Here is a 17,740-nt window from a genome sequence, read left to right as displayed (position 1 = left end):
GTGCTAAAAACAGAGAAGCGACTGGCTTTTTCTAACTTCAAACCAAGTGATTTCCAAAAGCGATCTGAGACAATTTTCAGTGTTTTCAATTAGGCAGTGGCTCATTTTTACAATTCACTTCACCAGAGGCCTTCACCTCCCAGCCACCCACGAAGCCCCTAGACCCTCCTGCGGCCACGACTGCCTCCGCGCAGCCTAAAAGGGGCCGGGCGCGCTTCTCTGGGCTGCGGCTTGCACAGCTTCGCCCCTCTCCTCTGCTGCCACAGCTAGAGCGGTCAGCCAACGGCCGCCTTCCGTTGTACGCATCTTTCCGCCTTCCAGTTCCACCGAAGCCAATGGAAAGAGAATCCAGTAGCACCAGAAGCCAATGGGAGGTCGGGGGCGGGCATATCATTGGCTGCGCGCGCCCCGCGGTGCAGTCTGGGCCTCCGCCTCCGTTACCCTGGAGCCGAGGTCGCCGCGCCGCGGCCGCCCACGGCTGACTGTCTCCGCCCCTGCTCTGGCGCCGTGTTCAAACCTCCCGCACCCCGGCCCCCTCCGCCCCCGCCCCGCAGCTTCCCCTTCCCCCCCGCAGCCTAGTCAGGCACCCCCACCCCCTCTTTAGCCGACAGACGCTGAGGCCCCGCGGAGAGACGGCAAGGCGGCGGGCGCCGAGTCGGTGCTGAGGAGGGGCCGGAGGGGGTTGGAGGTGGGCTTCGGGGTGGGCGTGGAGACAATGGGGGAGTTGGGGGTGCGGGGCGAGGCCGGGCTTTAGGGGCGCTGGCGAGGTGGCTTTCGTGGACTGGCGCCTGCGAGTGGACTTGTTAAAGGATTAGGAATGGAGGAGGATTTGGGGACGCGGGGAGGAGAAAGCCCCTAGGAAAGTAAATCTCGAGCCCGGCACTAGGAGGGTCCCGGGAAGAGGGGAATTTGAGGGGAACGAGTTGGGGGGAAAGGTTGATTTGGTGATCGGGAAGAGAAGGAAGGGAACGCATTGCAGGAATACTTAGGGGTTCAGAGTTATTAGAAAACCCCAGAGGCCTGTAGACTGAAGATGGGAAAGGAGGACCAGAGTCCAGAAGGGGAAAGAGGCTGTGAGGCTTTGGGTATCTCTGGGATGATAAATGATGGGAAATGAAGAGTGGTTACCGTGGAGAGGATCTTTGGTGCAGGCTGTGAAATTTTTATGACTCCTTCAGAGATGGGATGAGAGGAGGAATGAGTTGGCCCCCAAAATTGCCTTTTTGGCGTAGATGAGTTGTAGTGGGTGCTCAGACACTTGGTGTTTTAAGTTGGCAGGACCACGGGATAGTGTTTTAACAGTGGTGAAGAACACGGGTCCGATTCACCTGAGCTGCATTTGCTCTCTCGGACTCACCTGGGCTTAATCCCCTCTCATTATCTCACCTGAACGTAAATCCCTCTCATGCACTTTGTGGCTGTGGATAATCTACAAACATCAATTAGTAACAGATTCCTGGCTGGGAACAAATGACTAGCATCATATTTTCCCATTTCAGAATGGGAATGGCATAGATATCGTGAAGATTAAGTTTATTGAGACTGTTCACATCTATACCTACATAAGTGAAAAAAGAATTGGATATTAAATAGTCTGCTCTGAGTGGTGATTTTCAGTCGTGAAGCACCCCCTTGAAAGTCTGAAGAAAGTTTTGGCTCCTGTCTCTACAAAAGTACACTTGGGCACCTATATGTTTATGATGGTCCTTTACTTCAGGTTAAGAGTTTGGATTAGGTATCTCTTTGGGATCAAAGTCATCATTAAAATGATTTTTGTTGTTGTTGAAGGGGCTTCAGGCAATTTGGAAAACAGTAAAACAGAAAAGGATACAGTTCTGAAGATTTCTTTACTTTTTTTCTCACTTTAGTGTGGTTATTATTTTAATCTTTTTCAGTTGTAGTTTTACATTTGAATTTTATATTACTGTTCTAAATATTTCACTTTAGGATTTTGCTGAATGTTGACTTGCATGTTTATTCAAAACATGAGAGGAAATAATTTGTTTTGATTCTCTTAGGTTGACAGAGTGTCATTTTAGATGTCAGAAACTATCTGTGACTTCAGAAAAGTGATTTTTCTTTTGTCAGAGTCGCATCTCTTCTGTTAAACAATCATGGAACCATAATTCTGTATGACACAGTGAAGGACTGTTAGGATCAACATGCTAATCTCTCTCCTGGTTCTTCTCCTGCCTGTCATTCCTCATCTCCTGTATGGAATCCTCCTTTATCCACCACTTAATTATTGTGTTTCCTCATAATTCAGTCTTCTGCCTTCTGTTCACTCTGTGTTCTTTTCTTGGCTGAGTTCATTCTCAGGCTTTTGATAATCTTTGCTTCCACCTTCCATATTTTTGTCAATATACAATGCTTTTTTTTTTTTTTTAAATCTCTTTCCTGGAACACTTGAGGTAGCTACAAATTTATATAATTGATTTTTTGGTATTTCCACATAGATTTCCCATAGGCATCCTCAACTCACTGTGTCTGATATCAAACTCATCAGGTTTCCCCGCCAAATCTATACTGTTGAATGGTACCATATTCACCCAATTTTTCAAGGGTTTATTTAGGTTCGTTCTCCTCCATATATAATTGGCCTCAAAGTCCAGTTTATTTTACTTGTTAAGCATGTCTAAATCAATTCTACATTCTGTATTTCTAAGTTACCGAACCTTAGTTCAAACTTCTATCATTTGTCACCTGATCTCAAGGCCAGTTGTTATTATTCCTTAAGCTTTATTGCTCTCCAGTTCTTGGGTTGAGGATGAATCATTGTATTTTTGAATCGTTGTCAGATCTTTGTCGGTGTGGTTATTTTAATCTTATTGAAGATCCTTTGCTTTCAATGAACTTCAGTTCAGTCGCTCAGTCGTGTCCGACTCTTTGTGACCCCATGAATTGCAGCATGCCAGGCCTCCCTGTCCATCACCAACTCCCGGAGTTCACCCAGACTCACGTCCATTGAGTCAATGATGCCATCCAGCCATCTCATTCACTGTCGTCCCCTTCTCCTCCTGCCCCCAATCCCTCCCAGCATCAGAGTCTTTTCCAATGAGTCAACTCTTCGCATGAGGTGGCCAAAGTACTGGAGTTTTAGCTTTAGCATCATTTCTTCCAAAGAAATCCCAGGGCTGATCTCCTTTAGAATGGACTGGTTGGATCTCCTTGCAGTCCAAGGGACTCTCAAGAGTCTTCTCCAACACCACAGTTCAAAAGCATCAATTCTTCAGCGCTCAGCCTTCTTCACAGTCCAACTCTCACATCCATATATGACCACAGGAAAAACCATAGCCTTGACTAGACGGACCTTTGTTGGCAAAGTAATGTCTCTGCTTTTGAATATGCTATCTAGGTTGGTCATAACTTTCCTTTGCGTAAAAATCCTTCTTGTAATGGTCTCTTACACTTAACTCTGTCTTACTTATTATTATCAATACTTTATCACTACCTCCAGTCAATACAGTCATTTTAAACCAGCATTGTCCAATAGAAATATAATGTGAGGTGTATATATAATTTTCAGGATCAGCACAAGAAATACATACAGGTGAAATTAATTTTAATAATGTTTTATTTAACCCAAGATATCCAAAATGCTGTTTCAATACATATTGAATATTAAGATTATTAGAGGTATTTTATGTTCTTTTCATGTATTGTTTTCAAAATCCCATGTATATTTTTTACTTAACAGCTTATTTCTGTTCTAACTAACTGTATTTCAGGTTCTCAGTCATCACTGTTTTGGACAGCACAGTCATGAACTATTTACAGTTTTTCTCATGCCTTTTACTTCTGCACATGTTGTTTCCTCTTACCGAAATAGGGTCTTCCTTCATCAACTGTCTTCTTTTGTTAACCTTAGCTGTCATCTTGCCCCCACAGAACACAAATACACAACCCAAATCATACTTGTACTTGACCTCTGCTAATACCAAATAACTCAATTTTAGGCATTTTATCCTCTGGCAGTCTTCCCAAACTCCCTTCTGTCCTCTAATCGTACTTTTGAGTTTCCTCAGCTTCCGTTACTTCCCTTTATCATTAGTATTTAATACTACTTATCTTTCTTTTCAGGCTGGGAGTTTCTTAATAGGGATCAGTTGTCTCATTTTTGTGTCTCCAGCTTTATCCATAGTTCAGTGCCTGATGGTAGGTATTCAGTAAATGCCGAATGAATGAATATTCTGTGTTTTCATTTGACTGACTGAAGTTTGGGAATACATACTGTAGTTAAGATGCTTTAGTTTGACCCATGTTTCAGTGTGCTATTTAAAAGAAGTTGATTATACCTTAAATCTTAAGTCTAACCTTTACTGTGATCTGACCTAGAGTCTAGAAAACTATACTTAAAACCTAAACACAGTTTGATTTTTAACCAAAAGTCGGTGTTGTGTAAATATATGTAGAATAAGGAACCACTTAGCAACATCCTAGAATGTCGAGAAGTAGAGAAATGGAAACACTTTACTTGTTTCTAATCATTTCTCCCTTATAGGAGAGAAAGAGTTATAGCTTTAATGCAGCAATATTGTTTTTACCTTAATCTCATCTTCAGTTATTTGTGGTTTTGGTGGGAGAGAGGGTAGATATTGCTTGTATCTTTCTCTCCTGGTTTATTTTTATTTCACTCATCTAGTTGGCTATTATGTGAACTCATGCTGGCAGCAGAGGTAGCCAGGTAGCAAAGTTGTATGCAAAGAAGCTGAACACAGGGAAATGACAGGAAATTAACAGTTCTTTGATTTTACATAGGTTGTTTTTTTTTTTTTCTTTTTCTTAAAATGAATTTTTCTTAAAGTCACATGGATCAGACGCTTATTATGATATTCAGTATACAGTGGACTCTACAGCTTTGGTTTACTTTCTGATTCATTTGAAACTGGATTTGTGTATCCTTTATAGGAGGCAATTCTGCTACTGCAGAAGCTTGTGGTAATCTTTTTTCTGACTTGTGACATGTACTACTTGGGACTTTTAAAAGATGAGTTGGAAAATGATAAGTGCCAGATTTGATGGCTTTCTAGCATTGCCACAGTAGCACTCCTGGCCACTTTTGGAAGATAAACAATTCTTAGAAATTGAAATTGGACAAGATTTATAGTTTTTGTTTTCATCTGGTTACCCTTGTACAATTAAGAGAAACAGATGAACAACTGTTAACTGACTCATTCTATGTCACAAAAAATTAGTTTAAATTAGCTGGAGAGCTGTACCTGAAGTATAAATCTTCAGTGTTCTCTGTTGATAATTTTTTAAGAAAAAAATTTTATTCACTTAATATGACTAGTTTATATTAGTCTAATAGAAATGTTTGTAACTCAGGTGAAATTTATTTTGTCTAAAGCCCTATAGATTATTTCCATCATTTAAAAGTAACCCAGTAAGAATATTCCAACTTTATGATGGGAATGGCTCAGAGCAAAACTTTTGACTTGTTCATTTTCTCCCTTCTTAGGCATTTTAGAGATGTATGTAAGTCTTATACAATTAGTTGATTGTGGGACAATTTAATTTCCTTTAAAATAGAAAGGTACATTTTGTTGAACGAAACTACTAATATTATATTCAAAATAGCATTATAGATTAATCATTCACTTCACAAAGATTAATACATGGTATTATGATTATTCTGGTGAACTAGACAGATAAGATTTCTGTTCCCATGGGTCTTATATTTAACAGGAAGAGACAAATGTGAGATTATTCCCAATAGTAACGAAGTCTGTGAAGAAAATAAAGCAGAGTAATCTCACCCTTGTGAAATTCTAAGGGAAGGTCCTAGGTAAAAGGTGCAGCAGATCTCTGAGTTGGTGACATGTTTAGCACGTTAGATGCACAAAAGAATGCCACTGTGGCTGCAAAAGATGAGGGGAAGAAATAAGGCATGAGGTAAGGGTGGAGAAGTAGGCGGGAGGGCCAGATCTTACAGGAGTTTGCAGGTCTGGTTAAGGAGTCTGATGACTATTGGAAGCCACTGAAAGGTATTAAGTAGAAGGTCTGCTTGATGCTGTTTGATCTCTGTGTCAGGTAGCTTTCTGTAACTGGGGCAGCAAGAATGAAAGCAGGATATCAGTTAGGAGGCTATTGCGGAGAGAAGATGGTGGTTTGGACCAGGGCAGTAGCAGTGGGGATGATAAGGAATCATCCAATTTGGAATATATTTTGGAGATAAACCAGCCTGGTTTTACAGATGGTTTGGTTGTGGGATGTAAGATTAAGAAGAAATCCAGGATGATCCTTTGATTTGTGACATGGATAATTTAGTAGATGGAAATGCCATTTAATGAGGTCAGAAAAATAGGAAAGAGTTGGTGGGAGTAGAAAGCGAACAGATCATGATTTTGTATTGGCATGTTTAGATACCCAGCTGGAGTTGTCAAACAGGAAGGTGAATATATGAATCTGGAAGGCAGGGTAAGTGAGGTCTAGATGAGATCACCTAAGAGGAGAGTGTAGATAAAAGAGCGTCTAAAACATGGTGCCTTGTGTATTCCAGCCTTTAGAGATCAGAAAGAGGAGACAGATTCAACAGAAAAGACGAAGAGATGGCCAATGAGGCAGTGAGAAAACCAGGAAAGAGGAGGCTATGAAAGTTATAAAGAGAGTGTTGTAGGAAGGAGGGAATGGGTAGTCTTTTCCAACGCTCTGTGAGGTCAAGGACAAATAGGACAGAAAATTGATTTTTGGATTTCTCCAGGGTGAACGTCATTGTTTGTTTTGATGAAAGCTATTTCGGGGGAATGGTCAAAATGAAAACCTGACTAGTGTGAATTTAGAAAAACGTTGGGAAGGAAGTAGAGGTGTAACGTTCTAGATTATCATATAGTATAATATTCTAGTACAGATTGGGCTTCCGTGGTGGCTCAGTTGGTGAAGAATCTGTCTGCAATGCTGGAGACGTGCTTCGATCCCTGGGTTGGGAAGACTATTTTAGTATAGATAGAATAGTCTTTTATTGGAAGATTGGCGTGGAGAAATTGGGTTGTAGATGCAATAGGGACCTGGAGCCAAGCAATGGCTTTATTAGAGCCTCTTTGTTAGTAGGAATGATCCAGTAAAGAGGGTTGATTGCAGGTGTACAGTCCTTGAGATGGAGAGGAGGAGTGGGGAAGAAGGTAGGTGAGTTTAGCTCTTAAAATGAGCAACAGTGCTTCTTCAGTCTTAGTAGGAGAGCACCACAGAACCGTGTGGTTGCAGATGGAGGCGCCTGTAAAGATAAGGTCGTTCTCACCTGATTGTTGCTATTGAAATATTGAATAGGTCCCTCAACTAAGAGTCAGAAAACTTGTAGTCCATTTCATATTTTACTAATTTAACTCTGTGACCTTAGGTAAAATGCCATCTTGGGTAAATCACTTTGTTTTTCTGGGTCTTAGTTTCCTTAATCTATGCAAAGAAAGGACCGATTTCTCAGGGTTCCTTCCAGTGCTAAATTGTTACACAGTCTTGTATAGTAGTAATTCATGGGTTTTTATTTGCTTGTACTTTGTAGCAAAATTATTAGTTATTATTCTAATAGTTGCATTATCTTGTCTGTATCCATTTCTTGCCTTTCATCTTTTTGGTCTAATACTTTGTGTATGTTCTTTAACTTGTTTTGTTTTTCTGTTTGCTTATTTGAACTGTGTTTTTCTGGCAGTAGTGTTAGCCAGGCAACTGTGTTTTTACAAGGACTAAGACCTAACTTTATAAAAGAAAATTTTCACGAGTGTCTAAATTTCTATTCTCTCAGATCAGATCAGATCAGTTGCTCAGTCGTGTCCGACTCTTTGCGACCCCATGAATCGCGCCAGGCCTCTGTCCATCACCAACTCCCGGAGTTCACCCAGACTCACATCCATCGAGTCAGTGATGCCATCCAGCCATCTCATCCTCTGTCGTCCCCTTCTCCTCCTGCCCCCAATCCCTCCCAGCATCAGAGTCTTTTCCAATGAGTCAACTCTTCGCATGAGGTGGCCAAAGTACTGGAGTTTCAGCTTTAGCATCATTCCTTCCAAAGAAATCCCAGGGCTGATCTCCTTCAGAATGGACTGGTTGGATCTCCTTGCAATCCAAGGGACTCTCAAGAGTCTTCTCCAACACCACAGTTCAAAAGCATCAATTCTTCGGTGCTCAGCCTTCTTCACGGTCCAACTCTCACATCCATACATGACCACAGGATAAACCATAGCCTTGACTAGATGAACCTTTGTTGGCAAAGTAATGTTTCTGCTTTTGAATATGCTATCTAGGTTGGTGATAACTTTCCTTCCAAGGAGTAAGCGTCTTTTAATTTCATGACTGCAGTCACCATCTGCAGTGATTAGGAACACTTAGATCTTTGGATTGCAGTACATTCTAAGGAATGCTTGTTTGTTGTCATGAAGAATTGTAACATAATATGGGATACATATTTTAAAATATGGGATACATTTTTTGGCATAGATGCTAAGTAATCAGAAGCAAGAAAAATATTGTCTAGTGTTCCAGGGACTATTCTCTTATTTTTTTAATTTTATATTGGAGTATAGTTAATTTACAATATTATGTTAGTTTCAGGTGTACAGTAAAGTGATTCAGTTTACATATATCTATTCTTTCTCAGGTTTTTTCCCCATATCACTTATTACAGAATATAGAGTAGAGTTCCCTGTACTGTACACTAGGTCCTTGTTGATTATCTATTTTTTATATAGTAATGTGTATATGTTTGGAGAAAGCAATGGCACCCCACTCCAGTACTCTTGCCTGGAAAATCCCATGGATGGAGGAGCCTGGTAGGCTACAGTGCATGGGGTCGCCAAGAGTTGGACACAATTGAGCGACTTCACTTTCACTTTTCACTTTCATGCATTGGAGAAGGAAATGGCAACCTGCTCCAGTATTCTTGCCTGGAAAATCCCAGGGACGGGGGAGCCTGGTGGGTGCCGTCTATGGAGTCGCACAGAGTCGGACATGACTGAAGCGACTTAGCAGCAGCAGCAGCAGCAGCAGTGTATATGTTAATCCCAAACTCCTAATTTATCCCTTACCCAGTGTTTCCCCTTTGGTAAACGTAAGTTTGTTTTTGAAGTCTGTGAGTCTGTTTCTGCTTCATAAATAAGTTCATTTGTATCGTTTTTCTTTTAGATTCCACTTGTAAGTGACATCGTATGGTACTTGTTTTTCTCTCTCTGGCCTACTTCACTTAATATGATAAATCTCTAGGTCCATCCATGGCATCCGCTGCAAATGGCATTGCTTCCCTCTTTGAAAGGCTGAGTAATATTCCATTCTGTGTATGTACTCTATCTTCTCTATCTGTTGCTCTGTCAGTGGACACTTAGATTGCTTCCACATCTGGGCTATTGTAAATAGTGCTGCAGTGAGCATTGGGGTGCATGTATCTTTTCAAATTATAGTTTTCTCTAGATATATAACCTGAGGCTGACTTTATCACCTTAAAAAATGTTTTCATGTAGTTAACATGTAATATTTCTAGGGAATATATAAAGGATACATAGCATAATTTATTGTGATTTTTTCTTAACTGGCCATCTTTGATGGAAGAGCCAGACCCTACCTTAAAGGAACTCCTAGTGTGTTTTGCTCATCTTAATTTCCTCATTGTCTTTAAATGGCATCTGTAGCCATTAGTAATTTAGTAATTTTTGTTGACTGAATTGAATAGGTGTATGAATTGAATAGTAGTTTCATAAACTTTGGAAAAGTGATTGCTTGTATCAAGTTCTCTTAAAAGTTTGAGACTTATTATTAGGAATAATTAGCCAAAGATGACTCATCCTGTGGCTGATTGATGTTGATGTATGGCAGGCACCAACACAACATTGTAAAGCAGTTATCCTCTAATTAAATTTAAAAGAAATAGCCATTTACTTAAAGAGTTATACTTGCTGTTAAAGATGTAGATCTGACCATATGTATTTTTCTTCTAGTTGGAGACAACATTAAAATCATATTAAGGATAAAAGAGAATAAACCTTTAACATTGAAAGGATGATAGAGTACCCTCAGTGGATGAGAGATTATTAATACAACACATTTCTGAAACAGGAAAGGGAAATGATGCATGGAACAGATTAGAACAGAGAGAACTATGTCACAAGATACTCAAGAGGGAAAGAAGTATTCTGATGTATCCTGCAGATTCTCAGAGAATCTTAGGATTTAAAAAGAAAGGAAAAATTAAAAATGGGAAGAAAGAATAATTGAAAAACTATCAATGGAATAGTTGTGTCTCAAGCCTGTGCACATCAGCAGTGTGATTCTCTCTGCCCTTCACCCCTTCCTCTCTTTCCCATTAAAAAATACAGACTTAGTTTCTTCTGGAAATGAAAACAAAGATAACACTTAAAAAGTAGAGTTGCCATGGTGGACATTTGTGTTTGGAGATAATCCCTCCTCTTTGCTAACTTTCAGTAAGTCCCCCGTATAGTGCTGGTTCTCTGCTGTTCATCTTGAAGCAACGTGTGCTTGTCAGGAGGCCATGCTCACGTGCAGTTTTGTTCATTCTTCCCTATGGGTGACCAAAAATTCACAGAAATAAAATTGGCAGGATTTAAAAAGCCTAGGCTAAACAAAGTGAAAAACTGTAGCTATGTGAAACATAATTTCTGCATCAGAAGAGATCTTAAACAAAATGTCTAGAGTGTTCTCAGGGGAAGAAAAAAAACGTATTGCCTCATTAAAGCAAGAATAGAATAATTGTTTAAAAAAATCAAAACAAGAAAGAGTTCTTAGAAACTAAGATTTTTGCACAAATTCAAAAATCCTGGATGGTTATGAAGATAAATTGAGTAAATGTCATTGAAAATAGAACAAAAAGACAAAGAGAGAAAGTCTGTTATTTTACCAGTAGAAGTTTAAAAAAGAGTAAAGGGAAAGTCAATTATCAAAAATGTAACCTAAGCACAATAAGGAAGAGGGAAGCAAAGGGCAACGCAATGAAAAAAAAAACAAAAAACCTCACACCTATGTGTGCATCTTTGTGACATTTCACTACAGCAAGAGGAAAGGTCCTAAAGGCAACTAAGGAGTTTTTTGTTTTCTTTAAAGGTTTCTATAAAGAATGAGAATCAAGTGGACACAAGTGTAAACTCCTTAAGGCAGAGATTTTTCGTTGTTTTTTTTTTTCATTTCTTTTGCTTAATGAGAGCACAAGAAACATATGTTGAATAAGAGAACGACTGTCACATCCCATAAGCAGCTCTGAGGTTTTAAAGACAGTGGAGCAGTGTCTCCAAAGTTCTGAGAGAGACTGACTTAGAATTTGGAACCTAGAAAAATAATCAAGTATGATGCAAAATAAAGACATTCTCAGGCATACGAAGACTCAGAGCTTTCACTTCAGGTAACCCTTCCAGAAGAAGTTGCGTGGAAGTATGGAGCAGTGAAACACAATGACATGGACTACTAGAAAAGGTATATTAACACAGAAGTACAATAGAAATAATTCCAGAATGACAGTCGTACAGCAAGTAGAAAGTAATTAGTTTAAGTTAGAATAGGAAATTACTCCAAGAAGAAAATGTCTTTAAGAAGAATAACAGATTTCAGGCTACAGATAGAATGACTAACAAACTGATTGATATCAGTGACATGGTAAGAAGGATGTTTTTTTCCTTTCAAAAAAAAAGGACAGCAATTCTAAAGAAAAAACTCTGCATAACCAACGTGTAGTTGCATGTTGCAGCCATTTAAAAATGAGATGTGAGTTAAATCCTTATCTTTCATAGTCTAAAATTACTAGTTGAAGAAATAGTATAAGCGCACTACTATATATAAAACAGTTAACCAACAAGGAACTGCTATAAAGCACAGGAAACTATACTCAATATTTTGTAATGACCTGTAAGGGAAAAGAATCTGAAAATGAATATATATATGTATGTATATATAATTACTGTGTTGTACACCTGAAACTTCCCAGGTGGAGCCAGTGGTAAAGAACTCTTGCCAATGCAGGAGACTTAAGAGACTCAGATTCGTTCCCTGGGTCGGAAAGACCCCCTAGAGGGGCATGGCAACACTCCAGTGTTCTTGCCTGGACAATCCATGGACAGAGGAGCTTGGCGGGCTGCAGTCCATAGGGTCACAAAGAGTCAGACACGACTGAATCGACTTAGCGTGCACGTACACACACTGAAGCTAACACAATATTTTAAGTCAACTATACTTCAGTAATAAAAAGAAATAGTAAAAGCAAAAAAGTATAGGCCATTAAAATAGTTGTCCCAGGGAACAAGACTTGGATAATGGGGCAATGGATATTTCCTTATTTTTTTTTTAAAGATGCATATATTGGGGGCAGGGGGTGGGTAGGGAGATAGCTAGTGTTGGTACATAGGAGGTGAATGACAGGTAATGTTTTTGTGGATTCTTACCCTTTGCAAGAAAAGTTAGGTGGATTCCTGACTTAGAGGGGATAGGTCATAGGGAACTACTTCTGCTGTATGCATATAAACAGAAATATATGTTATTATTTTTGCATATATCATAGTTAACTTTTAATTATGCTATTAAAATTAAAACTGAAAGTCATTGACAGGGAACGTTAATCAGAACTTACCGATCATCTTGTATGTTTGTATTATAAATATAATTATTGATATTTACCAAGTGCTTACTGTGGGATAGTAAATTATTCCATTTAGTTGTCACAGCAGTTTTCTAAGGAAGATACCATTATTATTTCCATTTTACAGGTGAGAAAATTGAGATTTAGATGTAGATTGAGGTTTGCACAGCTGATAAGTGATGGATCCACTTAATTGCCTTAATTCATTATCCTTTTTTCTTCGACAATTTTTTACGTGTGTAAATATTTTCTTTCATGATTTGCAAAGTGAAAGATTCAGACTGATTTATATATTTCTAATATTAGTCCTTGCCTTTGCTGATTTCAGCTCAAATAGCTAATTGTAACAGAGAGTGAGATTGCTAGGCAATAAAATCTAAGTTCTAGTTTGCTTGATTTTTTAAAAATATTTTTTTACTAAGGAAAATTTCAAACAAATACAAAAGCAGTGATATTAGAGTAATGAAGCCGCAGCTGTCACAGTTTTTACATTGTTTTACTAACTCATGGCCAGTCTTATTTAATATATACTTTTACCTCCTTCCCCGTGGATTATTTTGAAGTAAACTCCAGGCATTATTTAATTTTATCTATAAATATCTCAACATCTACCTTGAAATATAAGGACTCTTTAAAAAAAAAAAAAACATAATATCATGATCTTACCTAAAGCAATAGCAGTTCCTTAATGTCATTAAATATCTAGTCAGTGTTTTAATTTTCTCAGTTTTATAATTTTGCAGAATTTGTTTGAATTAGGATTGAAACAAGGCTCATAGATGGCAGTTGTTTGTTTTCCTGAGGCTTTTAAAATATATAGATACCTTTTCCTATCTCTTCCTTTTCGGCTTGCAATTTATGTTAAAGAAGCCAGTTGGTCCTACAGAATTGGCCACAGAGTAGATTTTGCTAATTGCTTCCTTGTACCTCTGTCCCCTGAATTTTCTATAAATTGTCATTTCAGTTTAGAAGCTGGATCAAAATCAGATTTTATTTTTCTTGTAGAAGGAATCTATTACCTCAGTGGAATTGTTGCGTCTCCTCTGGAGGCACACTGTCTGATAATTTTCTGTGGTGTTAGCCATTAGTGAGCATGATCTAGTTTCATTATTTCGTTAGTAACTGCAAAATGACAATGCTCTAATTCTGTCATTCGAATAATCCCCTTTTTAATTGACTAGCTAGAGTAATTCTGTAAAGAAATACTTCCTCTTATCTACTATTTTGTTGTTCTAAGATACAGCTTGTAACAGTGTAGACAGGATACATGTTGGATTTTTTTCCTCTTCATGTATCAATTTTCAGATGAATGAGTTGATTCCTTAGTATCTTTCAGGGGTAACTCATTAGTTTTTTAAAATAACATATGACCTCATGAATTTAAACATGTTCTATGTGTTTTAATCCTTTGCTGATACAGTTCTTATTGAAGATGCAATTGTCCCATTGTTGACTGGTCAGAGCTTCCTGGAGCACTGTCCTGAACCCTTCTGACAGTGTTTCATAGCTTTCTTGCTCTCTAGTATGACCACATTTCTAGATTGTAGGATGGCACCCCACTCCAGTACTCTTGCCTGGAGAATCCCATGGATGGAGGAGCCTGGTGGGCTGCAGTCCATGGGGTCGCTAAGAGTCAGACATGACTGAGCGACTTCACTTTCACTTTTCACTTTCATGCACTGGAGAAGGAAATGGCAACCCACTCCAGTGTTCTTGCCTGGAGAATCCCAGGGATGGGGAGCCTGGTGGGCTGCCATCTATGGGGTCACACAGAGTCAGACACGACTGAAGCGACTTAGCAGCAGCAGCAGCAGCAGAATAATACCAGCAATGCAATTATTGAAAATTGTTTTTAGAAAAATTTTGGACCTCTTTTGTCAGTAGGATCATCTTCCTAGGGATTGTGTTCTTTAAAGTTGTTAGTACTGGTTAATGTGTGTAGCTTTGCCGCCAACTGTATATATGAAAGTGAAAGTGTGAGTTGCTCATTGAAAGTTGCTTTGTTGGGTCTGACTCTTTGTGATCCCATGGACTGTAGCCGCCAGTCTCCTCTGTCCATGGGATTCTCCAGTCAAGAATCCTGGAGTGGGTTGCCATTTCCTTCTCCAGGGCATCTTACCCACCTAGGGATTGAACCTGGGAATCCTGTATTGCAGTTGGATTCTTTACTATCTGAGCCACCTTCAGTTAGATTTTCTTTTGATTCATAGGAAATGCTTTTTAAAAACCTAATTTCCACAAAGTATGATTTCCAGCATTGAGTCTACAGAAGTTAAGGTAAAGAAGTGTAACTCCTATCCCTGTCCCTCAGCTCAGCTTCCTCCCTTCCTCTGCAGCTGTGTCGTCCAGTCAGCTAACCACCAGTGCATTTGGCTTTTAACAGTTAAAGTTCAACATAATTAAAAATTAGTTCCTCATTCACTCTTAGCACATTTCAGTGTTCAGTAGCTGCATGCGGCTAGCTATCATACTGAACTGATTTTAAAACATTTCTGTATTCTAAAATTGAAGTATGGTTGATGTACAGTGCTGTGCTAATTACTGCTGTACAGCAAAGTGACTCCATTATACATATACATACCTTGTTTTGTTTTGTTTTTAATACATACCTTCTTTTTCCATTATGGTTTATCATAGGATACTGAATGTAGTTTTTTGTGCTGTGCAGTATCCATTCTATATATAAAAGCTTACATCCGCTAACCCCAACCTCCCACTCCATTCTTCTCCCAGCTCTTTCCCCCTTGGCAACCACCAGTCTCTTCTCTAAGAATATTTCCAGTCTTGCTCATAGTTCTGTTGGACACCCCTGCCCTGGAGAACCCATTGTGCTTTCATGAACTGTATAGTTTATTCCTCTACTTTTTAAAAATATGCAAGTTATAGATATGAATTTATAACCCTCCTTCAATAAGTGGTAGCATACTACGCATGCCTTTTTCCCTCTTCCTTTTCTTAGTGTCTCTTGGCGATCACTGCAGACTGCAGAGATTATGCAGAAGTAGTCCTCATTGCCTTAAGAGCTTGGTAGCACAGTACTTTGGAGAAGGAAATGACAACCCACTCCAGTATTCTTGCCTGGAGAATCCCAGGGACGGGGGAGCCTGGTGGGCTGCCATCTATGGGATCACAGAGTCGGACACGACTGGAGTGACTTAGCAGCACGGTACTTCGATGTGTGGGGGTGTCCAGTGTGGGTAGCAGGTTCCCTGCTGATGGTCATCGGGATGGATGTGGTCCTTTCCCACTGCAGTGCCGCAGTGAACAGCAGTAATGCTGCCTTGTGTATGTCTCTTTCATTTATGACCAGGCCCAGTATTCTTTTAACACTAATTTCCTCAGTGGACTTTATTTCTTCTAAATATTAAGAACAGTTGTTCTGATTATAAAAGTAATCTGGTTTCATTTTACTAGAAAATTAAACTCTGTTAAACAGACTAACTTATCTAAAATTCGTGTTGCCCAGACAGAAATTATTTTTGTGTACATGTATACCTTGGTTTTTGCAGGTGTGTGTGTGTGTGTGTTTTTTCCCCCCAGTTCCTGAGTTCAGTAAAAAAGAGTACTCAGCATTTTTCAATGACTGTAGTGGAGATCATATTGTATACAACACTTTGAATTTTTCCTTTACCATAAGAGTATAAGCATCTTCCTTGTTAAACTTTTTGTAAACATTTTTGACATCTGCATAATATTATGCTGTATTGATTTTTTCAATACTTTTCTTAATTTTTTATTTTGCAATGGTTAGACATTTAGGTTACTTTTTTTCTTTTTAATTGTGCCACAGTCAACATTTATGCATAACTTTCCTCCTGTTTTTAGGGTAATTTTCTTGGTATCCAGGAGTAGAATTATTGGATCAAAGGTTAAAAGCATAATTAAAGTTTTAACCTATTTTGCCAGCTTTTTTTCCCCAGTCTTGTCTTGATACTCAGTTTGGAAGCAATGAGTGTTATTTTGAGGAATCTTTGGAAATTTGATAGATTTAAAAATGATGCGTGAATTTGAATATTTTTTGTGTGTATTTTTGTATTGCCTGCTGTGGGTCTTAACATGTATTTGCCCATTTATCTTTTGACCTCCTATCTTTCTTGTGGCGTGATATGAGGTATTTATTGATTGTTAAGGATGGTCATGATTTTTCTGTCATGTTGCAAATATTTTTCTTCAAGTGCTTTAATTTGATTAATTTTTCTCATGGTTCAGTTTTACATTTTTATGCAGTCAGTCTTAGATATTTTTCTTATTTTTGTTAGCAGGCTTGTTCTTTACCACATTTCTCCCCACCCCCACCACCAAAACCAAAAACTGGTGACTTTATTATTCACCTAGCATTTGTGTTTGTTATAAATCTTAAGATTCAAGGGAGTCAGATTCAGTTATCATTTCTTCAGAAGCAAGTGTATGTCAGGTACTCTAGATGTTCTCTGTCTAGTCTATGACAGTCTATCTTTTCTCCAAGTGCTGTAGACAACTATGTATGAAAATACAGATGATTTAAATTATGGCCTCTTTTTAAATTCTAAGCAGTATGTTATTTTGCTTTTGGTATCTTTCATTGTAATTAACTCTTGAAATCTATTTCATGAAATATGATGAGTTTCCCTCCCTGTTCCTTAATTGTAGAGGAAAAAAGCCGATCTTCTGGTTGCTATTGTGAATTGTGGACTAAAGATACATAGAGAAAACAGATAGTACAGACCTGAATATTATCCCCAGGATCTGAAGACTCAGAAATTGCTCTTCAGGCTTGTTGTGGAGTTTTCTGAGAAGAATCTGTGAAATGATGTGACTAGAGACTATTTTGCAAAGCCATGGGGGAAAGAGACAGAAGTCCAGCTACTGATCGAGAAGGTAAGACAAGCAGAAGCCATTACTGTTCATCTGATTTTGGAACTACTCCACAGTCTTCTGGCCGGTCGTCGCTGGTGCATCCCTCCCCACCTGCAAGTATTAAGGGAAAACATGATAAAAAACAAGCTTCAGATAGCCAAGTGCATCATCACGGTAAGCATCCTTTAAAAGACTCCAGTAGACCTAGAATATTCATTCTGAGTGCTTAAGGAAACCTGTGTGAATGAGAATAGGATATATTTTTATAAATGTTGTTTACAGTGTACTATCCTTTGTTACATTCACAGCCATACTGTATCCAGAAGAAAGAACTCTAACTGA

The 17,740-nt window shown here is 38.8% G+C and overlaps 1 protein-coding gene across 9 annotated transcripts in view; it reads left to right on the top strand.

Annotated features, from left to right (window-relative positions):
* The first annotated feature begins 388 nt into the window (after positions 1-388).
* LCA5 (lebercilin LCA5) overlaps positions 389-17,740 on the top strand; it is a 57,545-nt gene continuing 40,193 nt past the window's right edge. The window contains exons 1-3 of one of the 9 annotated variants that reach the window (XM_086316919.1): positions 392-688; positions 11,041-11,406; positions 17,192-17,572. In XM_086316919.1, the coding sequence (XP_086173045.1) occupies positions 17,531-17,572 (42 nt within the window). In that variant the 5' untranslated portion in view covers positions 392-688; positions 11,041-11,406; positions 17,192-17,530. Of the gene's footprint in view, positions 689-4,080; positions 4,156-11,040; positions 11,407-17,191; positions 17,573-17,740 lie in introns of all 9 variants that reach the window. The other 8 variants (XM_086316918.1, XM_086316911.1, XM_086316915.1 and 5 more) reach the window with 8 other exon arrangements.

This window comes from Bos grunniens, chromosome 9 (assembly GCF_055505025.1).
Source record: "Bos grunniens cultivar Pamir isolate PY7600 chromosome 9, Bosgru_T2T1.0, whole genome shotgun sequence".
NCBI lineage: Eukaryota > Metazoa > Chordata > Mammalia > Artiodactyla > Bovidae > Bos > Bos grunniens.
Note: the sequence above shows the minus strand (reverse complement) of the source record. Positions and strands in the feature narration are given on the sequence as shown.